Source organism: Erythranthe guttata, chromosome 1 (genome assembly GCF_056151865.1).
Source record: "Erythranthe guttata isolate IM_541 chromosome 1, IM_541, whole genome shotgun sequence".
NCBI lineage: Eukaryota > Viridiplantae > Streptophyta > Magnoliopsida > Lamiales > Phrymaceae > Erythranthe > Erythranthe guttata.
This window is the reverse complement of record NC_142533.1, coordinates 150,321-177,900: the sequence shown is the minus strand read 5'-3', so window position 1 is coordinate 177,900 and position 27,580 is coordinate 150,321. Positions and strand designations below refer to the sequence as shown.

Sequence of the window (27,580 nt, the reverse complement as noted above, 5' to 3'; positions counted from 1 at the left end):
AAAAAGATGTGCAGCTATTATGGCGTCTAATGTGTGTACTTCACCCTCCTGCACTAATCTACAAATCATACAAGAGACGTAAATTGCACCGTGCATCGAGCCTCAATTCTAATTGAAGTTTCCAATTCATACAATAATGCAGGAAAATTGAGAATATTAAATACAATGAATAAATAGTAGCAAAAACTCAAATGGATTAGAAATTAGAAGAAGTGGTCAACAGTCATGTGGAATGAATTAAGAAGGTACAGTGACTTGCAAATTGTCTTTAAATAAAATAAATAAATAGCAAGTAAGTTTAAATGCTTTTTAGTTTCTTTCTTGTACGCATTTGTTAGAGCTTAAAACAATCAACCGTAGACAATTAGACATATACTGACAATATAGAGGTATATTATTATTAATTTATTTACTTTTAAACAAGAAAATCCAAGAGAGAGGCACGGATATTAAATAACATTCAATATATACAATTATAGAAAAATAAATTTTGAAGATTTACCAAATAATATTTAATTATTTATTTATTGACAGCAAAAGGGAAAGGAAAAGAAAATGATAATCAAAATAAAAATTGAATGTACAGAAGGCAATGTCGCACGTAGGCCACCGTTTCATGAAGATGACTCATTTCTCCTCTCTCTCTCTCTCTCTCTCTCTCTCTCTCTCTCTCCTCAGTCTTATTCTATTTACTTCTCTCTCTTCTTCTTCTTCTTCTTCTTCTTCTTCACTCTTCCGTTTTCTGTAAATAATTGTTTGAATAATCAATCCCCTAGACTATGCAAATGATCGCTTAATAATTATTATTTTCTTGTTTAATTCGTCGAAATATCGAGCTCACTTTTTCCTCCATCCATTTTTTTAAATTTCATCACAATCTTTTTCCTGCTACGGACTATCAGTAAGTTTCTTCTTTATACTTCCTTTTGTTTTTGCTTCTACAACCAGGTACATGATTTTTTTCAGTTGTTTTTGTCTCTGTGGGGCTATTTTCTCGTGTAGCAAATTTGGGTGAAGAATTGAAAATGAATCATGGGTTTCTATTTTCTGCTTTGGTTGTGGATTCATGATATTTTTTTTTTTAGTTTTTTTGTCAGATTGAAATTTTGTCTGGAGGTCTTTAGTAACTATGAGCTCTGAAAGCGCCTAATTGGACTTATTCTTGTTGTAAATTCAGATGATCTAGATTCACCAAATTGAAATGAAATTTGGAAATTATTGAATCAATATAGGGATGGAGTGATTGTATGATCTGTTATTATTTCATATGTAACTATTGTTGACTTGATTAATGATTTCACTGTAATAGTATTTTTCATCTGGGAAATTTCAGGAAAATGGCTGGACAAGTTGTTGCTAACAGGCCTCCATCTTCATTTGAGTTTGTGCTAGTAGGAGACTCTGGTGACAGTAGTACCGTTATTGGATCATCTAACCAGATCAGCCCATGGATCGACCCGTCAACAATTAAGCTCAGGCACAGAATCGGACGAGGCCCTTTTGGCGATGTTTGGCTGGCAACTCATCATCGTGCATCTGAAGATTACGAAGAGTTTCATGAAGTTGCTGTCAAAATGTTGCATCCGATTAAAGAAGACAACGTTAGAGATGTCTTGAATAGGCTGGACACTATAGTTTCCAAGTGTCGAGGGTTGGAAACAGTGTGTTGGCTCAATGGACTTTCGGTTATAAATAAGAAAGTGAGTGTTCTGTTTTGACCTTTTATTATCATATGCTTCAATCTACTCTTTATCTAAAAAACAATGTTCTTGTATTTTGTTCTTCTAGATATGCATTGTTATGAAATTTTACGAAGGCTCGGTTGGAGATAAAATGGCTAACTTCAAAGGGGGAAAGCTCTCACTAATCGATGTTCTGAGGTAGCCTTTTCTTTTGAACATTCGTAAACTTATAATTTCATTAGAAGCATAACTTACTGAGTACTGACACTGTGATTATGTGTACAGGTATGGGGCAGATCTGGCTCAGGGAATAATGGACCTGCATGCAAAAGAAATCCTTATTCTAAACCTTAAGCCTTTTAATTTCCTTTTGAATATAAATGACCAAGCTGTTGTTGGGGATATTGGCATTCCTTACGTTCTGTTAGGGATTCCGTTGCCCAGTACAGACATGGCTCGACGACTTGGTACTCCCAACTATATGGCTCCAGAACAATGGCAACCCGAATTAAGAGGGCCAATATCTGTTGAGACTGATTCTTGGGGATTCGGTTGCAGCATATTGGAGATGTTGACTGGTACACAGCCTTGGAGTGGTAAATCAATTGACGAAATATACAAATTGGTTGTGACTAAGCAAGAAAAACCTCGTATTCCTGATGGGCTCCCCCCTGCTGTTGAGAATGTCATTCTTGGTTGTTTCGAGTATGATTTCAGAAGCCGCCCTGTGATGGCAGATATTTTACATGCTTTTAAGAGGTTCATGTTTATTTTGTCTATTATATAAGCATACATGTTATGTTTCTTCAAGATTGTTAAGTTGACTTTTATGGAATTTGCAGTTCACAGAATGTAGTCAACCAGGATGGGGGCTGGACAGATCTTGGAAGTAGAATGATCAGAGAGAAAGCAGGTGGTGTTGGTTATACTGAGTGGTTTCTTGCAAAAGATCACCTCCAAGTTGGTGATATGGTTCGATCGAGGAAAGCTCCAAACTCGTGCAGCTCTAAAAATATGGATGTACCCGAGGGAACTGTGGTTGGTCTAGAAAGGGACACAGATCAAGATGGATTTGTTTTAGTGAGGGTGCATGGGGTCCACGACCCAATAAGAGTCCACGTGTCAACATTAGAGAGGGTCACGTTTGGCTTGGCTGCAGGTGATTGGGTTCGTTTGAAGAAAGAGGACAGCAAGAAGCATTCGCCTGTGGGCGTTCTTCACTCCATTAACCGTGATGGGAGCGTGACTGTGGCTTTTATAGGAATGGAGACACTTTGGAAGGGAGACTATTCGGAGTTCCACATGGCGAAACCTTATTGCGCGGGGCAGTTTGTGAAGCTGAAGTCGAGTGTTTTTAGCCCTCGATTTGAATGGCCTCGAAAGAGAGGGGGTGAGTGGATGGCAGGGAGGATTTGTCAAGTGTTGCCTAATGGATGCCTTGTTGTGAAATTTCCGGGTAGACTGACAATTGGTGGTGAGAATAGTGATAGCTTCTTGGGTGATCCTGCTGAGGTGGAGCTGGTATCGTTCGACACCTGTCCTACTGTGGTGAAGAAGTACCAGCATCTAGAAGATTTTCACTGGGCTGTAAGGCCGCTGTTGATTGCATTGGGCCTATTTACGGCCATGAAGATGGGCCTTTTTGTTGGTAAGAAAGTCGGCAGAGTGAGATCCAAGGGAAAGAATCATGATATAGTGGTGGTAACAAATGATAATCAGAATGTGGAGGGGCAGAGTAGCAGCAGCGGTGGTGGGGGTGGCAGCAGCGGTGGTGCTTGGCGTCCTCCAAAGGTGACTGACATTTTCAGATGATGTGTGAAGTGCTTGAAAATTGACTGAAATGCCCACGAAATCGACAGTGAGCGTTCGAACATCAACAACTGAACCTGGAAAATGATGACTTGTTGTGTAAATAGATGTATGGTTTTCATTATGTCTCTACTTTTAGTTCATGTATATAAATACTCAGACAATCTATTGGCACTTGTCACGTATGTTGTTTTTAATTCAAAGGTCTGAAAACCAAATGGAACGAAAAACAAGTGTGCAACACACCAAGCACAAGAGTAGAAATAAACTCAAACAAATCAGTGTACATATAATACAGGAGCAGATTTCACAACTTTTGTCTCCTACATTTAGGAATTGGCTTGATGTCTAAACCTCAATGTATGGCAAGAAACTCAAAATCAGCTCTACTGGCTCATGTAACCAGTAACATTAGCTTCTACGACAAGCTGCTGAGTCAGCGTCAGAAGCCGAGAAACTTCTGATTGAACTTCAACAGAGCACTTGTTCGCGTTGATCGTATTTATCCTAGCCTCAGTGTTATCTTTCTTATATAGGCTCATATCATAATCAGAAGCCTCAAGTTCAACACATAAACCAGTTTTGTTCAGAAGCTCTCGACTCATTTCTGCGATTTTTTGCAACGCACTTGTGGCAGCTTCAACTTCCAGTTGAGCTACTTCGAATTGAAGTTTCTCAATTGCGAGGTCACCTACACTCTTATCACCAATTCTTTCTTGTGCCAAAGCATAAAGTTGTTTGATACCATCTTTATCTCCCTTCATTTCTGTTATTTCCTTCTCTTTAGCTTCCAATTTTCTTATGACCATTTTTAGCTCTTCATCCTTGATTGTCAGATCCTTCTGTGCTGCAAGAATTTCCATCTCCTTTGTTTTCAGGCTTTCTCTGGTAAATACCAGTTCAGCTTCCAGTTGTTTTTTCTGCCATTTAAAACTATCACCAAATCCGTCTAGCCACGAAGGTGTTAAACTGTCATTGTTCTGATCAAGCGGGCCCAGTGCGTGATAGCCTTCCTCATCATCAAATGACAGAACTGCTTCCTTAGTAAGATCTACAATCTTTTCCACCACCATCTCAGCTTCAGTGAATCTTGATTTTGCATTGCTGAGATCGTGTTCAATTGTTTGGACATGTTCATCCTTCTCTTTCAGCATGGAACTTGCTTTAGTAAGCTCTTCTTCTCTGCTGCGCAAAATCCTCTTCAGTTCATCAATCTCCTTATTTACTTCCTCCAACATTGTTTTTGCATTTGAGAGTTCCAAATCCTTTTCTTCCAGAATAAGTAGAAGGGAAGCCTGTTCGGACTTTAAATGCTGGATCTCTAGCCTTGCTTCCACCAATTCCGACTCTTTAGACTTGAGGAAAGATTGTGATTGTTCGAATGCAGCACTTTTACGGTCTATATCCTCCCTGAGAGTCGAGATTTCCACAATTGCTTCTTTCAGAGACAATCTCTCTTTATCCAATTCCTTCTGTAACTCACTGACAAGCTCTTTCTCCAGGGATAAATCCCTTTCGAGCTGCTTGTTTTGTGCTTCAGCGACCCTCAGTTTCGCTTTTTCACCCTCCACTTCTACTCCGGCATCCCTCAGACTTATCGTGTACGACATAATACTCCTCCGTTGTTCTTCAAGTTCTGCAAGTTGCATTTCCAACAGCTGATCTTGACTTTCGATTTTCTGTCTAGATGAAGCCAAAGCTTTCTGAGATGAAATTAGATCAGATCTCACATCAGAGAGAAGCTTCCTCACTGTTCCAAACTCGGCTTCATTTGCATCCCCAACATGCTTAGATGTTTCCCCGGCTAGTTTTTTCAATTCCACTTGAGCCACTAGCCAATCCGTAGTTTGCTTCTCCAACTTTGCTTCAGCAACTTTCAACTTCTCCGCATCACTTTTCTGCACGCTGATCGACATTTCTAGTTCGTCGTCTTTCTTCTGAATGGCTCCCTGAAGTTCCTGAAGCTCGACTACTTGCTTTTCCACAATTTTATTTGCTTCATCAAGGAGAATGGCCTTCGATCTGAGTTCTGATTCAATTTTGGCAGCTTCTTCACTCTTCTTCTCCAGTTCATGTTTCATCTTTATGATTTCTTCGTCTTTAGCTGAGAGTGCTGACTGAGAAGCTGAAATCTCCTGATCCCTCTCCTTCAGACGAAGTTTAAGATCACCAATTTCTGCGGCTTGAGAAGCTAAGTCTAAATTTGCCAGTCTTAGCTCCCCTTCTAGTTTCTCCTGCTTCATGTTAGCAGCTGCTATTTCTTTTTCTCGTCGCTCCAAGTCCTTCCTGGCAAGATTAATTTCATTGTACTCCAACAAGAGTTTCTTCTCTGCATCTTGCAGATCTTCTTCCTTGTTCTTCAAAGCTGCCAGAGCTATCTGAAGATCCGATTCCAGCTTACCAAGACTAAATCCCAGCTCAGCTACATGGGGTGAATAAGGATCCCTACCTATCTGTTCCTCAAGTTTTTGTGTTTGATCAAACAACTTCTCCAGAAGAATCCTAGCTGGTTCAGTCGCTCCATCTTCACTGACGCTAGATGATCTCCTGCGATTTAAAACTGATTTGACAATCCACAAGTACTGAGAGTTTCTTCTATGCGGCTTCAGAAACTCTAATCTCGTTTGCTTCCATTTAAGACCAGAACAGCAAAGCTGCAGATGATAATTGAAGTCACTTAATCAGATATTCAGCCGCAATTTTAAAATTTAAAATGCTAGGAAGCAATAATAACCTGAATCGCAAATGAAAGCAGAAAAATAATATAAAATTGAGTAATAATTATGCCTTTTTTCCAGGGTTAAACCTGTCTGTACAAATTCTAACAAACTGCATTCCTTTTTCAATCAAATATCAATGTCAATCGAGGAAGTTCCAATAACAGTTAACCAGAAAAACAACAAAAGCTACATGACATAAAGCACTTGTATTCGATTGACCACAAATAATGACAATTCACCACCTATTAGAAGATAGTTCTGTGTAAAAATTCAGAAAAATAAATAAAAAGAGTAACCGCAAATGAACAAAACTAAAATTACATAAAAAATGATTGACCGAATAACATAGAAAATTCAAAATATGTAAATACGCATATGTATTTGCACGTATTTAGACATAGAGCCGTAGAGAGAGACCTGAGAAAGGTGATGAGAAGAAGCGAGGGAAAAAGAGGCAGAAAGCGCCATGCTCATTTGCTGACCGCATCTGATCTCAACCGGAACAGAGAAATTGCATCTACCATGATATGAATGAGAAAATTTCTTGTAAACAAATGCAGTTGGAGGTGTATAGAGTATGTGTTGTATGAGTAGAGAGAGAGAAAACTTGAAGGTGGGGAAAGGGATTGGAAATGGAAGAAGACGCATTAGCAGTATTCAGGAGGGAGGGGATATAACTTGAACCTAGGAAATGAATGGCATATGGGCGGGCGAGCCCGTCAATCTCACCGGCCTGAAAAATTCACATCCATAGGATTAATGGGCCCCACATCCATGGCCCAACCAAATTAATTAATGTGGATATACATTAATTAATAAATCTTTGATTAATGTTTTCATGATCTTTTCGTTTTTGTTTGGAAATGGAAACAAGCAAGGGCCGACATCCATCATCACCACGTGTAGCTTCCGATTACCACTAGAAGCAAACATAGGTCCATTTTCTTCTTGTTCATGCGTTCGTTTTTTCGATGTCGATCACCGATGTCGCTTTCCTCGTTTCACTTTTTTTACATTATAGTTTTATTACTAACTCGAACCCGAACCTCTTTCCCGAAATAGAACAAACCCCATATATGCGTAATTGTTCATAATTTGTAATTATTCAGCTTCACAATTACTACCAAATCCTGGGCCGAATGTTTGTTTTTCATGTATAAGCCTTTACAATTTGATTGAACAAAAACAATATCATCAATTATAAAAATTAGGAAACCGAATAGAGTTTGATGAATGAATTGCATACATGGGGGGGATGGTGCTGACAAAGTGCAAGAAGAAAAACTCCCATGGTTTTGTATTGCGCACTCTACACATTATTTTCATCCTTGCTGTGTTGTGGTATATTGGCCTATACTAATTTTACAACATTCCTCAAAAGTTGTCTTTTAACTCAAATCTCACTTTTTTACATTTACATCTGAATGTGGTTCACTATCACTATCGACTTCCTCATTTGTTTTGTTCACCTTAAGGGCATCAACAGTAAGCAAGTTCACCTGTTTTCTCAATTCACCATTATCGACTAATATTCTCCTTAGCATCTGCCTCAACTCCTCGTCTACAGAGCTCACATCTTCATCTGACTCAGCAACTCTATCAGTGGTTGACGCAGAATAATCATCATCCTCCGCTAAATGCTGAACCTGGTCACATTTAGTTCAATGGAATTAAAAAACTTGCAGTGAAATGGAGGACATTTAAGAATGAGTCAATAGATGAATTATTATAAGTTACTGCTCTGTCAATCGAAATAGCCAGAGCATACATTCATAAGCAATAATTACTTATCAAAGATTCATGCTACGATACAAGTACGTCTCACTTATCCATTTTCAGCTTAATTGCTGTTTGTGAAACAAATTCTGGTTATAACTCAATTTGCAAGATACAATAAGAAATGCAAGAAATTTGAGTTTAAGGAAAAATCAGGATAAACAATCTGAATTTTGAGGGAGTACCTCCGCAATGAGAAGGCCTATTTGATTGCCAGATGTGTCTAGAATATCTGAAGGATCCAACGTTGATGGAATATTTCTTTGCAGAGAATCTCCTTTTGTGTGCATTATGTTATTCATATTGCACTCCTGAAGTTGATCATGAAGAATCTTGCATTTCTGTAGCAGCTTCCTCCACGAGATTCTTGTTTGCTCATTTCTTTCTCTTTCTTCTTGAAGAAGTTCCTGGGATTGCAAAAGTTGTTTCAAAATCAAAATATGGATTTATCAATTGGACTATATGCATTCAGATTTGAAAGCCACATCAAGTACAATTACACATGCAATAAAAGAGGCAACATACAAGGACTACCACAACTATAGCAAGAATAAAGATTCCATTTCTGAAAACAAAAATCGGGCAATACTTTCAGAGGAGCACAGATAAGAAACCACATGTTGCGTCAAGAAACTAATCAGCCTCGAAGTCCTCAACAATGACAGGGTTCGACTCTACATGTAAGATACAAACAGAGCTGAGCGCATGCTACATGGTTAGAGCGCACCGACAGATGACATTTGTGGTGATTTACTTGCTTTGAAATAGATGAGCAATGAAAGTATACCTTCACTTCAGATTTTTCTTTGAGTGACAGTTTAAGTTGTTGATTTAGTTCTGATTGGGAACTTCTTAGAGATTTAACTTCTTTCACAAGAACTTTGATATCAGCTTTGGACTTTGATTCTAGCTCTTGATGTCGCTTCAACAAGTCCTCAAACTGATGCTTTGCGGAATCCAACTCCTGGTATAAAATATCATTCTGCTGATTGCCTTGTGAATCTGTGGACTGAGTGTCCGTCCTCTGGGCCTAGAGAAGTTTTCATATCAATATGTGTTGCACAAACATATATAAACTATAACTGCAACATACAGCAAACTGGATACATAACCTGTTGAGAATTCAACTTCAGTTCCATTTCCATGGACCTCCGCCTAAGTTCTTCCATATCCCATTGCATTTGGGTCACTCTTTCCCTTTCAATTAATATAGCTTGCTCAAGGTTCTCTTTACTTTTCTGTTTGGTAGTTTCAAGATCCACTTCCAAATCCTTCACCTGGGAAGAAATTACAAGTCAATATTTCATTTCCAATAGATATATGTGAATATACAAGCATGAGGCAGAAAATATTGAGCATGGAAAATTTACTATAAATTGCAATAGGCCTTTCAAATCCTTGGAGAGAAGAAAATCAACTGGGATTGTAAAGAGTAAAGAACAGAATGAAATTTGACGTCAATATCAATTGACCAGACATGAGCGTATTTAATCAATGTTTGAATCTGATCAACAGAAGCAACAAATGAAGGGATCAAAACTGGAAATTGGTTAAGAGAGCAAAGTTCACTGTTGTGGAATTCGGGGCTGGTGGTGAGATTGTAATACAACTAGTTCTTACAATGTCTCGACAGTATCAAATGAGTAAATAATTTCTAAATCAATCCACACCAATTTTAATTAATATATCATATTGAAGGTTTTTGTTTTCTCAATAATATACCAGAAGCCAGAATATGAAATGAGGTTGCTTTGAGACCAAATTTCAGCATTCCAATACCTTTGTTGCAAGATAATCCTTCACAGCAATTTCTTGATTCAACCGTGATATAAGATCCTCCATATCAGTTTTGGCTGTGATTAGCCTCCGTTGCAACGTGACAACTAATCTATTCATCTTTTGGCGCTGATCCATTGGGACCAACAGGCGTATATCATCAGGGAGTTCATAATCTGGGTCTCTAACAGTCCCAATGGTTCTTGAGATCTCAGTCCCACTTCTCAAATCAAAAACTCCATGCCCATCTGAATTAGGAAATGCAAAGTTTGAAAAATCACTACCTCTTTGAGAACTCCTGTCGCTTCCAATACTCTCATTTGACAGCTTTCGAACATGATCTCTGCCAATGTCTGGTTCAGAAAGATTCTCCAATGTACCTTCCGTATGATGAGAGGCTTTAGAAGAACTTCCGTTACTCATGTTGCGGTCCAAATTATAATGAGTCTCTCTAGCATGCATTTTATGCGTAGGAAAACTTTCGAGCTTCTCCAGAATAGCCTGCCCCATGGACAAACCCTCATCAATGCTCGACATTCCATACTTCACAAACTTGTCTACTGGACTTGTCATGTCATCATCAAATGACTGGTCCTCTGTCCCAGCTTCGGAGTTGTTATCCATTCCAAGGCGTGGAGTACCAATCTCAGACGTCTCATAAGCTGTATCACTGCCATAGTCTGATGTACGCGATGAGCTTCCTGCTACCACGGATATGCTTGAATTTGGATGAACATGAAGAGATGAGTCTGTGCTATTCACAGAAATATGTGAATCGGAACTCTGTTGACCCACCTCTTGGAATGCTGAAAACAATCGTAACAAAGATAATTTTATAACACCCGAAAATGTGCATATCCCAGAAAATCGTAAGAGAAATGAAAAATTCAGATTCAATACTACTAAAATCAAGTTAATATGATAAAACTACAAATAAAAAAATATCAAGCCAGAGCTGACACATACATGACCTAGCAGCAGCTTCCAGTTCAAGAAATGACGCAACAACAATGTTTCTTGACACATCAATGTCTGATAGTAACTTTGCCATCCATTCCTCTAAAGAACTCCTCCTCTGCAATAAAAAAGAAGCCTATGATAATCTTAACAGTCCATGAAAACTGGATAAGTAAAATATGAATAAGAAGAATCCAGTCTACATGCCATCAGAAGAAATTATACTTTGTTTCATAAATAGACTAGCATTTGAAGGCATCATACAGCCTCCAGGGCCACACTCCTTAGGAGAATGAAATTACAAACAGTTAAAAAGAATCTCCACCCCCAACCCAAAACAACAAGAAAATGTGGGTCCAAAGCTAATCAAGTAAATAATCTATAAGGATCAGACTACAAAGCAAGACTATTGTCCAACACCAAGCTCTACCATGCGTGGAAAAGAAAACAATTCAGGAAAGTATTTATTATTAGGAAGTCCCCTAGTGTATTAAGATAAAACCTTTTTCTTAAAGAGGTAAACTGCAAAACAAATCCAAGGTTTTCAATCACAATATGGCTTTAATGTCCAAAGGTATAAAATTTGTTTACCGCTTCCAGCATTGCCCTCGTTTTCATCTGCAAGAGTCCCTTTGGAGGTGTTGAAGGAATGTTTTTCCGAGGAAAGGCTCGTTTAAGCTGTAGAAAAGAAAGTTGGCAACAATATCGGCATCATTGATTACAATGTATGTAGGGCAATAAACATGGCTCAAGCAATGTCCAAAAAAGTAAATAACTATCCATATTTCCCATACAAATCTATGATGATGATGCCCAAAACTCCAATTTAAGTATGTGAACTTACAGCAGCATGCAACTTCAAGAAATCATTAAATCTTCTCAGGATAGTTCTTGTGGTTGTAATCCCTTCTGGTGATTGTATGCCGACTTGTACCCTGTAAAACTGCCCCATAAAATGTTAATTCAGGAAAGCCGTAAAAAAATCTGTGTGCAAGGAAAGGTATAATATAATCACAAATAAAGAGAAACATAACATTCACTAAACGGCAATCAATAGCAATCAAAGTAGGGAGATAAGCTCATTGATTCACACACATAGGTGCAGATAAAGAGGGAGGTATCTGGAAAAGCAAAAGCTGATTGATTGATATGAATACGTGAGATGAAGAATTTCCCATCAACTATCATACCACAATTTGCCTATGTGCTGCCACCAACACGAAAAACTTCGATTTACACTGGTCATTTACTACTAATATTTTACCAATTTATCATCTACTTGGCACTTTAGAAAGTTCTACAGAGTGATCAAGGTGAAAAAGAACCAACTTGACTGACTTTATATCTAGCTACCCTTTCGACTGATGAAAAACAAAGCATTTTCTTAAATTATTTTACAATTGTATATAGTCACAATCAAGCATAACTCACGAACTATATCATGTAATGTACATTTGACAGATAAACAAAACATAATACCACTGTAGGGTCAGAATCTCTTGATTTTGCAAGTACAATCCAGGAAGGTAATGTAATGCAGTAACTCCATCCCGTGCGAGGATCATGAGGCCAAACAGTTTCTCCCCCGGCCTGCAAAGCACATATAGTGTATAAACTCAAAATATAAGAGTAACAGCCATGTCTCAGCATGAACCATAATGAAATTTGAAAGCTCGTGGGGCCCAAGGTCGTCATGCTCTGTAACTCAACCAATTTGTTTAATGCAAATTGTAGGTTAGAGGATCAGCGTTTTGAACAACAATTTCTTAAGATCACCACTCCTAATTAAGAAATTTTAATAACAGAAAGATTACTACAAAAAAATTGGATTTTCTTTTATAAAGTAATAATATTTTCCTCTTAAAACCTCATCCTCTTACAGCACTACATTTTATGCAAGATTGCATTATCCTTCTTAGACTACAACGTCATTTGTCATCCGTGCAGCAACAAAACTTAATTCAGTAAAACAGTAAACCGAATCTAATATAAGGATCAAGCTCTAAGTATAACAATAAGAAATGTTTTGATCTTTCTATGTACAGAATGAGAAGTAGAAAATTTGAGCCTCTAAAACTTGTACCCATATTGAGCATATCTATGATTTACTAAACACATCAAAAACTTAAATCCAATCACCAAACATATAAATCGATCAGGGATTCTCAACTGATTGTGAGCTAAATCGATCAATCGGCAATAAAATCAACACAATCATAATTCAAAAAAAAAAATAATAACAATGAAACAATAAGAAGCATACCCAATTACGAGGCGGAGGGCTCCAATCCATTCCCAAAGGCAAAGGCGAAGTTCCATCGTGCCTATGCTTTGGTGGACTCTGCCTCTGCATCTCCAAACCTTTGGATTTCGATCAGTTTATTCTAGTATGTCGATAAGATCAATCACTTGATAAAATTACTACAATGCTACTGAATTACTTAATATCCAGCAGTTAAATACGATGAGACTGATAATCAGGTATAAATTGATAGTAAATTGGAGTGTTGATAGGGTTTTGGGGGGATTGAGATCGGAGTGCGAAGGAATTTTCCTTCTCCTCTTTGGTATCTCCCCGGCGCGTGAGTGGGTGACAAGATTAAGAGGGAGAAAGTGGAACGTGGCTACAAAGTGCAGGGTGCGTCACGGTCCAATTGACGATTTCTCCTCTTTTGTCTTTTCTTGGTTCAATTACACGCTTCTCTTAAAGTCGTTGAGAATGTAACCCTGTTTCATTGATTTATTATTTGTGGAAAATATTCACATTATTTAATGTTTTTCTTTTTTTTCCTCTTTTTTGGGGCATAATTTTCTATTAACTTAGCAAAAAAATATTAACAAAAAATAAGGCACGTTCGGCAACCTATGTAGCACGGAAACTTCAACTTCTTGATGTTTATCGTGTTTCGTACACATTTTGTGTCGGACACCTTATGGGCCATTTTGTAATTTCTAAAAACCTAGAAACATGTTTAATAGAATATTTTCATTTTTTTTTACCTAATTATTAATACGATTTAATTATCAATTGCAAATTAATAGTTGCTAGCAAAATTTATTTCGAATATATTTGTATGAAAATATATAAAAAGAATTTATATATAAATAAAAACTTACATATATTCATATAGCATATTTATAAATATACGCCTGCAACTTATCATTTTTTTCCTTTGCAGATAGTATAATGATGATGTATTACATACACTATTGGGTAAAAAATTATATCACCTGAGTGTTGATAATGGCAACAATATGCAGGTAATATGTAGTTGAATCAAATTTAGTCTACAAAAAATAATTGAACATAACATGAACAAACAATTACACAGTACAAAAGGCAAACATTCTTGCCTTGTTTATTGCCATCAAAACAAACAAAACAAATAACCTTACAGAGGAGGAAATCAAAGAGCAAAACATAAAAACCAAACACTAAACACACTCCCAATAAGTACAACAACAATTGTTGAACCAAGAAAAACACAACACAAGACAATGTGACTCATGCTGAACCTTCTTGTTGTACATTGCATTCTACTCCATTTTCTTTTTTCATACACACTTGAATCCAGGTGGAATTTTCTTGCCGCAAGCACCAACAAGAGCGCTGAGTGAAATCGGTATGTTCAAGTTAATGCCTAGCACATTAGCCTTAATAGCTGTGCAGAGGCAAGCAGCCACCTCCAAGTCAGCCAGTCCTTCAAGCACCGCACAGCACTTCTCCCCTGAAGGTGGGGCCCCAATCACCACATTCACCAGCCCCAACAGGTCAGCACATACACCTAGCTTCAGTGTGTCTCTGGGGCAAAAGGGGTTCACCGGAGCTACCTTTGGTGGCGGCTTTGGCTTCGGCTCCGGCGCCGGCAGCTCAGGTTCACAAGTGCCGCATGCGGTAGTGAAGGCAGCAGAAAGGAAGAAGGACAGGATTAAGACGGCGGCTGAAAGTTTGGTGGCGGCCATGGCTAGCTATGAAGAGAGCTTACTTAGCTTAGCTTCTTAGTGGTGGTGGAGTAGGGTTAGGGTTAAGTGGGAAGGGAACGCCGATCGATATATATAGAGGGAATGTGAGGTTGATGTTTGGAGATGGATGGATGGAGTGGAAGAGCTGAGAGTGTGTGTACAAGTTGTATTTTTTGTATGCTTGTGCAAAAGTTAAAAAAAGAATGGCCATCATCATGTATGTATTCGCACATCATGTCTGCTAATTCTCTTCATTTGCCACATTATGTACGTAATGATATACACACACACACACACACACATATATATATTCTAAGTGGTATAAGGCCAAGCGTATGAGCTGTAGGAATTCTCTCATGTGGGAGGAAAATGTACAATTGCTTTAATGTTTTCTTGTCCTGTGGTATGTCTAGATTGAATCAGATATATACTATACATGAATTATTGATGCAAGCTCATCTTCATTATTGGTATTAAAACAAATAAGTAGCAAGAATTGAACAGCAAGTTGAAATACAGTAATTGTAGAATATTAATCCCTGTTGAATGTAGACCAATAGAGTGTTCATGCAGGATATGTTTTGGTAAAAACAAGTAATGGATGGAGCCCTCAATCTGTTAGAGAGGCAAACCTGGACCAATGATTCAACAACATGTGACTTCTCTTTATCTTATATGCATAAATGTATGTATATATTCATATTAGGTAACAGTCAAAAGGAACTTCCAAAAACTATCAGCCACTGAGTGAAAACAATGAGTGGCCACTGATTCTACATTTGTAATTCTGGTAACAGTCATATCTTTTCCAGTTACATAACATAATGTTCTTCTGGTAACTGTAAATTGGTGTAATGGTTTTATGTGGTACTATAGTTCTTAAAGCATTGGCATGAATCCAAATTCTTACAGCAAGAAAAAAATTAGTCAGCAGCACACGAAAAGGGAATTAGATGCTTCAATAGCATTACCAAATAATTATACACTTATGTTCCACGAAAGCAACAACGACTGTAAAACTTAATTTCAACAAATCAACCGAGTCATAAAAACAATAACTCAACCTTGTTACTCTCTGAAAGGCATTGCCTTATTTCAGAGAAAAAACACAAATTATAAAATACACATATAAATATCCAGAAACGATGATCACAATATGTACCAATCATTATACGTCCTGTAAAATGGAGCTGGGGCCAGAGAAACCACCACACACAATAAATATGGAAGTTATCCACACATCCCGGTAAGATGTGGAATAATAGAAGAATTGCAAGTCACTCAACAGTGAAAAAAATAAGAAGCAGGGGAAATGGCAACGATCTATCTTGATCAAATCCTCACTTCAGACAAGATGGAAGTGCAGGTCCATGACAAACAAAAGCCACAACAACATATATTATTACCAGGAGTAGGAATATCAATGCAATCCTGTAAAAGAAACAGTCATCACTAGTTTAGAAACAAACAGAACATAGATGCCAATGCAACTAACATCTAAATTTTTCTGATATGCTCCACGGTTTTTGAACCAGCAAAATCTTCTAAATTACCATAACAGCCATTTGAAAATATTGCCCAGGAAAAAGAAAAGTAATAAAGAACATTTTACCTAAAGCTTATTTAAATTATTTCCTAGGTTCCTACAGCCTATAATACGTTTTTAGCCCTTAGAAGATGCTAGTTCATGTGTTAAAATAACAAGTATCATAATTAATAACTGATTCAAACTACGGTTTGTAGACCAACGTTTATTTTGGGAAAGAGTTCTATATAAATTCAAAACACATAGGTGTTAAGTTCAACCAACTTACGTTAGCTTGACATTTCTCCACCAGACAGTGCTTCTAAAACGTCGGGTTTGCTTCCTGAAGCGAAAAGTATTTCCTTGCATATTGGCAGTTTTATCAACCAATAATTCTAGCCGATCACCTCTCTCTAAAACTTTATCAATATTCTCGATCATGACATTTCGTACCTGTAATAACATTTAATGTTTATTAGTCATCTGTATCTTGAATAGTAGTAGCACACGAGAATCCAGCTGTTAACAGTCAGTTTATTAAAAGCAAAACTTTATGTGTTGCAAACCGGTGACATATCATATAAACATACAGCACAAAGTATATATCTTATTAGGTTCATGGAGATGTAATGCACTTCACCACCGAAAACAATTAAACATTCCCATTTAGGAAAAACATGCCAAACTGGAGATATAACGGTATCCTAAAACAATTTTGTATCTAAAACTTTAGTTGGAAACTGAAAGGACTCAAAATTAAAGGCAAGCCAAAAGTTTGCTAGAGGTCAATATTCACCTGGCTCATTTCACCCTTTAGTCGGTTTATCCTGTCAGCATTTGGATCATTTGAAAAGTACTCTATTTGCTGGCCGAGGACTCTTGAAAATTCATCATTCATTGCATATGGTTGTGCAGACAATACAGCTCTGCCATAAGTCCTGACAAATCTTTGGTGTATTTCTTCAAGAAATGCAAACGGAATTCTCCCTGTATAGATTTGAAAGTACAACAAAAAGGTTGGGTCAAACACATGGCACTGCACGTAAGGCCTTATCAAACAAATGCTCAATGACACAAGAAGACTCAACATGATGGCATGATAGTCGAAACAGGGACACATAAGTCAGAATAGATGGCACCCCTCACAAACACCATCTAAGAAATACTCGACGTGGCTACTTGCTACTTTACCATGACATATGACTAATTTGATGTACTATAGAGTAACCCAAAGTCCATACCATTATGATATACCAAAAGACTTAATAAAACAACCAAAAAATGAAGTAATTGATGAAGAATCGCATAAAGCAAATATGGCTGCTTGTAGTAAGTAAAGTTGTTAAATTAAACAAGAGTTACAACCCCCCAACACCCACACACACACACACAGACACACGCAAAAAAAGACATCGTTCTCAGATCCATAAACAAAGCTTCACAATTAAAAGCTAGTAAAGTCCAAATTCAATAACATAATTAATGTTCCTTGCATAAATCCCCCCTTTATATTCAGTAATTGGAAGAGACAACAACATTCATGGTCAAACTCAATTCAAATCAAATACGAATTATTAAAATTGGTGCAAAACTTGGTCTTTATAGCGAAGATACCAATTTTCACCAAAAAGAAAATTGAACAGAGCAAAATTAAAATAATAGGAGTAGAGAGAAGGGGAAAGAAAAGGCATCGTACTTCCGGCGGTGTCGTCGGCCATACAGAGAACAGTGAGTCCATCGGTGCGTTTGACGTGAAAAATGTACCGATCCTGCGAATATGAAGCGTTTGTATCGTCGTTACCAGGGATTTTCTCGATAATTTGCCGCGCGATCGCATTCGCGGTGGTAGATGTAGAGCTGAATTCCGCCAGCACCACAGAGCCACGCGCCACCAGCGCGTACAAAATCGCCATCCCCACGCCTCTCAGAAAGTCTCTGTGTCGTGCTTGTTCGAATTAAAGTTGGAATAATAATAATAATTGTGGTGAAAAGCTAATAACGTGATTCAGTTTAGAAAAGCGTTTTGTGATTTTAGAAGATCCGTAAATTGGGCTTATTGTCAAATATCAATATTATTTGTTTGACTGGGAGCCATTTTAGGCTATGCGGTGACTGGTGAGATGTCACACTCAAATTCAAATTACCCATAGATATTTATTTGAATAATATATTTTAATTTAGTCTATTTATATTTACTTGATTTTTTTTAGGGATGGCAATTTTTACCCGACCCGCGGGTACCCGCCCCGATCCGCCCCACAAATAAATGGGGCGGGTACGGGTTCTAATTTTTCACCCGAAAACGGGTTTGGGGCGGGTGCGGGTTTGTATATACCCGCCCTGCAGACCCGCCCCGCATATATATATATATATATATATATATATATATATATATATATATATATATATATACTATTTTATAATACATTTGATATTTTATTTAGAATTATTGTTTTCATTAGGGTTATTTAAATTTTTTAATTTTTTTTTTACTTTTTTCTTCATCTTTACGGGTTTTTTGGCGGGGCGGGTACCCGCGGGTTTTCAATGGGGCGGGTGCGGGTTGAACGGGTTTGTAAACGGGGCGGGTGCGGGGAATGCAAAACCCGCCCCATGGCCATCCCTAATTTTTATGTTGCGAACACCCAAAACAGAGAAACATTATGGGGCAAAATATAGCCCATATTGTAACCAGGCTTCGCCACATAGCCCACTACTTGGTAATATAAAAGAAAATGGCCCAACATAAGAAATGAAGTGGACTTGCGATTATTTATTTATGGACCAAGCTGAAGTTGTTTGTTTACCTCTTATACACGTTAGTAAGCCCAAAATAATTACTTTCTAATATAAATACAAAAATCCTTGTAGGTTCATTTTATTTTGGGGAATTGCAATTCAAATATCAAAGGTGCACAATTTATTGAATTTTAACTAACTCATGAAATTCCGTAGATATTTTTATCATTTGTTTTATTTTACTTATTTTTTGAAGCTTTTACCCAACCCGAGTAATTGGATATTTATGGCTCGTGTTATCCAATAAATTTGTGAGCAAGAGTCTTGCATGGGAATTCCTATTTGTGAATTCATATACACAAATGAATATAAATTCACGATGTTCTTATTAAATTTCTAATCGTTTTTTTTTTATATATAAAATGTAAATAAATTTATATTATTTGAATGAAACAAAAGTAATATATTTGTGTTTCTAGGTGTACTATTAGCTACTTTTATTATTTCATCAGAAACATAATAATTAAGTAATGCAATTGCAGCGTAAATATGGAATATATTGTATTAATTAATAATGTAAATCGAAGAGTAATAAAAATAATAATAATCCAATAAAATAAAAAAGAAAGAAAATAATAATACAGTAGGTATGATGCACGCTCAACATTGTGGTGTACTACCAATACCAACACCGCCACATAATCTGTTTCTCCCCCTCTCCGTCTCCATCCTTCTCTCTCTCTCTCTCTCTCTCTCACACACACAGTCACACACTTCTCTCTCTAACATCTGTTGATCAATCAACAATAAAAACGCAGGGAGAGAATATATATACATACATATTTGTTTAAGTTCACTAATATATATACTTATTAATTAAAATATTTTAGAGTAAATTTTGGTAATAAAATTAGAAAAGAAAGAGAGGAAGAAACCTAGACCACCCCCAAAAACCTAACTAGACAAACAGAAGCTCATACATATCATCAAACAATGAAGCAGCATCACTCCCAAAACGACGTCGCTGTCTCCTCCTCCGATGCCTATCCCGCCTCCGTGACGGTGCGTTCTTCATCTCATCCTTCATCGGAGAAGCCGTACATGGCGGTGGAGGATCCATTGCGTGACACTTCTTCCTCAGCCTCCGTCGCCACCACTCCCTCCACCGACTCCCTCCTTGTCGACCGCCGGGATAAACACTCCGCTCTCTGCAAATGGACAATCGCCAATTTCCCCAAAGTCAAATCGCGGGCACTCTGGAGTAAGTACTTTGAAGTCGGGGGTTTCGATTGCCGCTTGCTTATATACCCCAAGGGTGATTCCCAAGCTCTTCCCGGATACTTATCCATTTACCTTCAAATCATGGACCCTCGAATCTTAGCTTCTTCCAAGTGGGATTGTTTCGCAAGCTATCGTCTCGCCATTGAAAACATCTCTGACTCCTCTAAATCAGTGCACCGAGACAGCTGGCATCGATTTTCTTCCAAGAAAAAGTCTCACGGCTGGTGCGATTTTGCCTCTCTTCATTCTCTTTTAGACCCCAAGCTTGGGTTCTTGCATTTGTCCAATGACTGTATTCTCATCACCGCCGATATATTGATACTCAACGAGGCGGTTTCATTCACGCGAGATAATGAATTGCAGTCAAATAATGCATCTGTTACGGGCGGGGGAGTGGGTAGCAGTCCTGTGGCTGGGGATGGTTTGAATGGGAAGTTCACTTGGAAAGTTCTTAATTTTACTTTGTTTAAGGAGATGATCAAGACTCAGAAAATAATGAGCCCTGTGTTTCCAGCTGGAGATTGTAACTTGCGCATTAGTGTGTATCAGAGCGTGGTGAATGGTGTGGAGTATTTGTCCATGTGTTTGGAGAGCAAGGACACAGAGAAAAACTCGTTGATGTCAGATAGAAGTTGTTGGTGTTTGTTTAGAATGTCAGTGTTGAACCAGAAACTGGGTAATGGTTTGAATCATGTCCATCGAGATAGTTATGGGCGTTTTGCTGCGGACAATAAGAGTGGGGACAACACAAGTTTGGGGTGGAATGACTATATGAAAATGTCAGATTTTATGGGGCCAGAAGCTGGGTTCTTGGTGGAAGACACGGCAGTTTTTACCACATCTTTTCATGTAATTAAGGAATTGAGCAGTTTCTCGAAGAGTGGAACTTTGATTGGTGCGAGGAATGGAGGAAATGTGCGGAAGTCGGACGGGCATATGGGAAAGTTTACGTGGAGAATTGAGAACTTTACGCGGTTGAAGGATCTTCTGAAAAAGAGAAAAATTACTGGACTTTGCATTAAAAGTAGGAGGTTTCAAATTGGTAATCGGGATTGTCGCCTTATTGTTTACCCCAGAGGTATTTTATATAACAGTAATGGAGAATCGATGGAATTGTATTATGAATGCTTATTTTCATTTCTGTTACAGCCTCTATGAGAGGAAGAATGTCCTTAGCCGCTGTTGGCCACGAACTTGACTAGTTGTATGATGCAATTATTTTGTTAATTTCTTAAATATAGTTGAATAATATCAATCAACTTAAAAACATAAATATTTGATGGTATTTGGCAAAATGTTAAATATGGTAAGCTAGTCAAATGCTTAGATAGTTTGACCTTGTACTGCACCAAAATTGAACGCTTATTTGGAGCAAAGCAATTATTAAAGGCAAGGATAACATAATTGTGGAATTTGAAGTTCTTGTATAGACATTTTTTATAGAGAGGGAATGCATTGATGTTATTTGTTCATTTTCTATTTCTCTATGTTGTCAAAATAGCCTTGAATTTGACTGATATGATATGTTTGAGCACAAGTGACTAACAAATAGAGGAATAGTTGTGATTAAGTTGTGTTATTATTATGGAATTATAGAGTCGAGATGCAGTTTTCTTTAGTGACTGAAAACTGTACATAACCAATCCATATACTAGTTAAGATCAATATTCATCTTTCTTCATATTCTGCTTTTGTATGTTGTTTGGCATATAGTTATGGCGAGGTTTTAGTTTTGGTAGAACTTCCAGGCAGAACTAGTTATCTATTGTCATTCATAGGTTGACGCTCTTCTCTGTCTTTTAGCTGGATGCATTGACCAAGTCAATGGATTGGTTACATGAGTGAAGAATTTAGTCTAAACAAATTCCAGTTTTCTGGACATGTTGATGTTGCATTTGATGTATTACGTTTAATTCTAAAATTACATAGAAATTGAACAGAGTGATGAAACGGACTAAGCTTGCCTGATTCTAGTAGTTTCTATTTTTCAGTTGCTAGAAGTTGCTTTTGAGCTGATTACAACATTTGCTTTCATCAAATTTGTGCTTCTTCACGATGATCCTAACTCATGCTTCCTGGTATCAGGGCAGTCTCAGCCTCCATGCCACCTCTCAGTGTTTCTTGAGGTTACTGATTCACGAAATACTAACAGCGACTGGAGTTGTTTTGTGAGCCATCGTTTGTCAGTTGTGAACCAAAAAATGGAGGAGAAGTCTGTGACAAAAGAATCTCAAAATCGATACTCAAAGGCTGCAAAAGACTGGGGTTGGCGCGAGTTTGTGACACTCACTAGTCTCTTTGATCAGGATTCTGGATTTCTAGTCCAGGATACTGTTATCTTCTCTGCTGAGGTTCTTATACTGAAAGAAACATCCATAATGCAGGAGTTGACTGATCAAGAAACTGACTTAGGAAGTACCAGTTCTCAGTTAGAGGGAAATGGGAAGAGGAGTTCATTCACGTGGAAAGTTGAGAATTTCTTTTCCTTCAAGGAAATAATGGAAACTAGAAAAATATTTAGCAAATTCTTTCAAGCTGGCGGATGTGAGCTTCGGATTGGTGGGTAGCTCTTTAATAGTTTGCTTTATTACAATTCAAATAGTTACAACCGCTACTAGAATTATGTTTGGTGATTAATTCTAATAACGTTTTGCTACCCCGATTCGGTTGTACAGGAGTTTACGAGTCCTTTGACACCATATGTATATATTTGGAGAGTGATCAATCAGCTAGCACTGATGCTGAGAAGAACTTTTGGGTACGATACAGGATGGCTATTGTGAATCAAAAAAACACATCGAAAACGGTTTGGAAAGAGTCTTCCATTTGTACAAAGACATGGAACAATTCTGTTCTTCAATTTATGAAGGTATCTGACATGTTAGAAGCTGATGCTGGGTTTCTGCTCCGCGACACAGTTGTGTTTGTTTGTGAGATCTTGGACTGCTGCCCGTGGTTTGAGTTTTCCGACCTGGAGGTTAGTTTATGCTCAAAGTATCCACCTGGTCCCTCCTAATATCCCCAAAATTCATATATGTGTGTGAAACCTAAAACTCAACTTTATTAGTTATGTTGCCTTCACAATCTAATTGTTGAACCTAGTGATTCATTTTGGTTTGAACTTGATATTTCTTTTTCGTGAATAGCTGGCTTTGTGAATCAACAGTGTCTTTTCTGACTTTAACGCGTACATCGTTTATTTAATATTAATTGCTGTTTTAACTTGGTATATCTGTTGTCAGGTTTTAGCTTCTGAAGATGATCAAGATGCCCTGACAACTGACCCTGATGAACTCGTTGATTCTGATGACAGTGATGGTCTAAGTGGAGATGAAGAAGACATCTTCAGAAATCTTCTATCAAGGGCCGGCTTTCACCTAACATATGGAGATAATTCTTCTCAACCTCAGGTCACTTTAAGAGAGAAACTGCTGATGGACGCTGGAGCAATAGCTGGTTTCCTTACCGGACTCCGAGTTTATCTTGATGACCCTGCAAAAGTGAAACGCTTGCTGCTTCCTACAAAGATATCTGGTAGCAATGACGGAAAGATATCTAATAAAAATGGCGAGTCTTCTCCCAGTTTGATGAATTTGTTGATGGGAGTCAAAGTTTTGCAACAAGCAATCATTGATTTACTTTTAGATATAATGGTTGAGTGTTGCCAACCTTCAGAAGGGAGTTCAAGTGATGATTCCTCCGATATTAGCTCCAAACCTTCCCAAGATGGCAGTGGAGCAATTAGCCCACTGGAATTTGATGGAGACGCTGCAGTGACAGAATCCACACAGCTATCCATGGGGGAGAGATTAGAACTGGGGATTGGTGAAAGTACATCTTCATCTGCTGTGCAAAGCTCTGATCTGAATGGTACTAGCATACATGTCAAAACTGTTCCTGGACAGCCTACTTGTCCCCCGGTGACATCTGCCGCTGGTTTTTCCGAAAACCCATCTCTTCGATCCAAGGTATTGTTGTTATATTCTTCTAACTTCCTGAACATATTGCGTATCGCCTGCTTGGGTTATTAATTAATTAAGGAAACCTTCAATTAGACAAGGTGGCCAGAGCAGTCGGAGGAGCTTCTTGGGTTGATTGTGAACTCGTTGAGAGCTCTTGATGGAGCTGTCCCTCAAGGCTGCCCGGAACCAAGAAGGCGGCCGCAGTCTGCTCAAAAGATTGCTCTTGTGTTGGATAAAGCTCCTAAGCATCTTCAACCAGACCTAGTGGCATTGGTTCCGAAATTAGTTGAGCATTCAGAACATTCTCTTGCTGCTTGTGCACTTTTAGATCGGCTGCAGAAGCCTGATGCTGAACCTTCATTACGTTTGCCAGTAAGATAATTAAGGACTTTTGTATATTGTTGTTTCTTTGCTTGCATTGAATAGTTTTGTTATGCATGTTGGATAAGATTTTGGCAAGTAACATCAGTTAATTGTTTTTAACTCCATGTTCGCCATTTAAGTGAAACATTTACTTTCCAGGTTTTTGGGGCACTTAGTCAGTTGGAATGTAGTACTGAAGTATGGGAACGTGTCCTTTTCCAAACGCTGGAGCTCTTGGCTGATTCTAATGACGAACCTCTTGCAGCCACAGTGGACTTTATATTTAAAGCGGCATTACATTGTCAGCATCTTCCTGAAGCAGTAAGTAATGAGATAATAAATTATGTTAATTTGTTTCTTGATCCTTTTATCTGCTTCTTTCTTGTGGTCGTGAGATTCATTTTTGTTGGTTTCCTGCTGCAGGTAAGGTCTGTACGAGTAAGACTAAGGAATTTGGGTACAGAAGTCTCTCCGTATGTCTTAGATTACTTAAGTCGGACTGTAACTAGTTGTGCAGATATTGCTGAATCTATTTTTCGAGATATCGACTGCGATGATGATTTTGGTGATAATTTCTCACCAACCCCTCGCGGGGTTTTTGTATTTGGTGAAAGTGGTCCTAATTCTGAAAGACTACATGCTGGGGAAGATCAAACTTTCCATGGTAGTTCTCATTTTTCGGATATTTACATTTTAATTGAGATGTTGTCTATACCTTGTTTTGCGGTTGAAGCCGCACAAATTTTTGAGAGAGCTGTAGCTCGTGGGGCCTTTGATCCTCAGTCTGTAGCTGTGGTGTTGGAAAGACGCCTTGCGGGACGATTGAATTTTACTTCACAATATGTTGCTGAGAATATTGAGCAGCCTGATGCAGTCATAGAAGGGGAAACCATAGAGAACATGAGTTCACAAAGAGATGATTTCACTTCGGTTCTTGGTCTTGCCGAGACGTTGGCACTTTCGAGGGACTTGCGAGTGAAAGGATTTGTGAAGATCCTTTATACTATATTGTTCAAACAGTATCCCGATGAGTCTCACAGATTAAGGATGCTGAAGAGGCTTGTTGATCGTGCTACAACTACTGCAGATGGTAGTCGTGAGATAGATTCAGATATGGAGGTTTTGGTGATGTTAGTGTGTGAGGAGAAGGAAATAGTGAGACCCGTCTTGAGCATGATGCGGGAGGTTGCTGAACTTGCAAATGTTGATCGAGCAGCCCTTTGGCATCAGTTATGCGCCAGTGAAGATGAAGTTCTTCGAATTCGTGAAGAAAGAAACACTGAAATTGCTAGTATGTCTAAAGAAAAAGCAGCATTATCTCAAAGGTTATGTGAATCTGAGGCTACTAATAGCCGTCTCAAGGTAATTTTTTTCCTCTATTTATGCTTTTCACAGAAAATCATTACTATGGTTAATGCTTGTATATGCAATGACAGACTGATATGAAGGCTGAAATGGATCGCTTTACTCGGGAAAGAAAAGAGTTGATGGAGCAGATGCAAGAAATTGAGAGTCAACTTGAGTGGGTTCGCTCAGAAAGGGATGAAGAAACCACAAAGTTTATGGCCGAGAAGAAAAATTTTCAAGATCGCCTTTATGATGCAGAATTACAACTCTCCCAATTGAAATCTCGAAAACATGACGAATTGAAGGTCCAGCATTTGATCAACTAGACCCTATCGACTTTTTTATTTCTGATATTTTGCTCGTGATTTGGTTTAACTATGAACTCCTGAGTTTCAAGTGTTGAAAAAAGTTAAATAGAACAAATTATTTTCTGTGGCCCTCTCCTTCCAAATGAATTTGCTGAATTATTTTCTGCCAAAAAATTGTCTTAAGATTCAATAGTGTTTGTCTCACAGTGGTTCCTAGTTTCAAATATGACAGCTGAATGTTTTTTTTTAATAATTCTTTTGTGCTTTTGATTTCTCGTCATTCTCAAATTACCTTGAGGTATGGAATGTAGTAATCATGATTATTGTTGTAGCTAACAACTATTTGTGCATGTTTCAGAGGCTAACGAAGGAGAAAAATGCTCTTGCTGAGAGATTAAAGAGTGCTGAAGTAGCACGGAAAAGGTATGATGAAGAATTGAAAAAAATTGCCACCGAAAATGTAACTCGAGAAGAGATACGAAAATCCTTGGAGGATGAAATTCGTCGGCTGTCACAAACAGTTGGGCAAAAAGAAGGAGAGAAGCGTGAGAAGGAGGAACAAGTAGCTCGATGCGAGGCATATATTGATGGAATGCAATCCAAATTGCAGACGTTCGAGGTTTGTAGTTGAACCCAAATTCCATAACTATGAGGTTTAGGAGATGGATTTGTTGTATTTATGATTATAATATAATATTGGTTAATAATAATAATAATATGGTTGGGTTGCAGCAATACATACATCACCTAGAGTCTCAAATTCAAGAAGAAATGTCAAGGCATGCTCCTCTATATGGTGCTGGGTTGGAAGCTTTATCAATGAAGGAGCTGGAGACTATATCACGTATCCACGAAGAAGGGCTGAGGCAGATACACGCAATCCAACAGTGTAAAGTAAGTCCAGCTGGCAGCCCTCTTGTAAGTTCACATCCACTTTCTCAAAATCATGGGATCTATCCTTCGACTCCACCTCCAATGGCCGTTGGATTGCCTCCACTTGTCATTCCAAATGGTGTTGGGATTCATAGCAATGGCCATGTCAATGGTGCCATTGGCCCCTGGTTCAACCACTAGGTTACCCACCCACCCACCCACCCAACAATGGTGGTTACTAAAGGAAAAGTTTTACGACAATACCAAGTAATGGTGGTGTCACTTTGTATTTTTCGTTCTTGGCATTTTTTAACTGTTGGAATAGAGGTATAGAGAGAGGAGAAAGTTCATGCAGATGTTCTTCATCCATTTTCTATTGGGCATGCTTATCCAATATATCATTAACAGTTATAAATGCCACATTTGAGTTTTGTTCTTTGTGGGGTTCAATCTATTAAAGGCAATTTAGAAAGTTTACTTTATTTGTCCCACTTTTTTT

At 38.1% G+C, this 27,580-nt stretch overlaps 5 protein-coding genes and 1 pseudogene across 7 annotated transcripts; 2 read left to right on the top strand and 4 right to left on the bottom strand.

Moving 5' to 3' along the window:
- Positions 1–475: 475 nt before the first annotated feature.
- On the top strand, positions 476–3,721 carry LOC105977144 (Protein kinase superfamily protein). The gene is made up of 5 exons (XM_013002420.2): positions 476–901; positions 1,334–1,700; positions 1,789–1,880; positions 1,968–2,441; positions 2,525–3,721. Exons 2-5 carry the CDS (start codon positions 1,338–1,340, stop codon positions 3,492–3,494), a joined length of 1,899 nt encoding a protein of 632 aa, XP_012857874.1. The 5' UTR covers positions 476–901; positions 1,334–1,337; the 3' UTR covers positions 3,495–3,721.
- Positions 3,722–3,725: 4 nt separating this feature from the next.
- Positions 3,726–7,253, bottom strand: LOC105977143 (Myosin heavy chain-related protein). Its single transcript, XM_013002419.2, has 2 exons — positions 6,629–7,253; positions 3,726–6,145 (listed from the first exon to the last, which is right to left on the bottom strand). Exons 1-2 carry the CDS (start codon positions 6,857–6,859, stop codon positions 3,878–3,880), a joined length of 2,499 nt encoding a protein of 832 aa, XP_012857873.2. The 5' UTR covers positions 6,860–7,253; the 3' UTR covers positions 3,726–3,877.
- A 133-nt stretch (positions 7,254–7,386) lies between these two features.
- On the bottom strand, positions 7,387–13,457 carry LOC105977203 (Phox (PX) domain-containing protein). 2 transcript variants are annotated; one of them, XM_013002495.2, is made up of 10 exons: positions 12,984–13,457; positions 12,200–12,310; positions 11,565–11,663; positions 11,312–11,398; positions 10,730–10,838; positions 9,767–10,569; positions 9,100–9,264; positions 8,775–9,017; positions 8,173–8,394; positions 7,387–7,857 (listed from the first exon to the last, which is right to left on the bottom strand). In XM_013002495.2, exons 1-10 carry the CDS (start codon positions 13,071–13,073, stop codon positions 7,612–7,614), a joined length of 2,175 nt encoding a protein of 724 aa, XP_012857949.2. In that variant the 5' UTR covers positions 13,074–13,457; the 3' UTR covers positions 7,387–7,611. The 2 variants fall into 2 exon arrangements, with proteins under 2 accessions (XP_012857949.2, XP_088681640.1); XM_088825514.1 differs by having other exon boundaries at positions 11,565–11,655; positions 12,984–13,390.
- A 545-nt stretch (positions 13,458–14,002) lies between these two features.
- Positions 14,003–15,221, bottom strand: LOC105977079 (14 kDa proline-rich protein DC2.15 pseudogene; annotated as a pseudogene). Its single transcript, XR_016034472.1, has one exon. The product of XR_016034472.1 is annotated as a 14 kDa proline-rich protein DC2.15 pseudogene (transcript).
- Positions 15,222–15,623: 402 nt separating this feature from the next.
- On the bottom strand, positions 15,624–18,282 carry LOC105977078 (vesicle-associated membrane protein 711). The gene is made up of 4 exons (XM_013002339.2): positions 17,905–18,282; positions 17,005–17,195; positions 16,498–16,661; positions 15,624–16,114 (listed from the first exon to the last, which is right to left on the bottom strand). Exons 1-4 carry the CDS (start codon positions 18,119–18,121, stop codon positions 16,024–16,026), a joined length of 663 nt encoding a protein of 220 aa, XP_012857793.1. The 5' UTR covers positions 18,122–18,282; the 3' UTR covers positions 15,624–16,023.
- A 1,292-nt stretch (positions 18,283–19,574) lies between these two features.
- On the top strand, positions 19,575–27,558 carry LOC105977077 (TRAF-like family protein). Its single transcript, XM_013002338.2, has 10 exons — positions 19,575–21,306; positions 22,314–22,787; positions 22,904–23,205; positions 23,471–24,196; positions 24,284–24,562; positions 24,713–24,874; positions 24,977–25,915; positions 25,990–26,205; positions 26,567–26,827; positions 26,941–27,558. Exons 1-10 carry the CDS (start codon positions 19,941–19,943, stop codon positions 27,280–27,282), a joined length of 5,067 nt encoding a protein of 1,688 aa, XP_012857792.2. The 5' UTR covers positions 19,575–19,940; the 3' UTR covers positions 27,283–27,558.
- Positions 27,559–27,580: the final 22 nt, after the last annotated feature.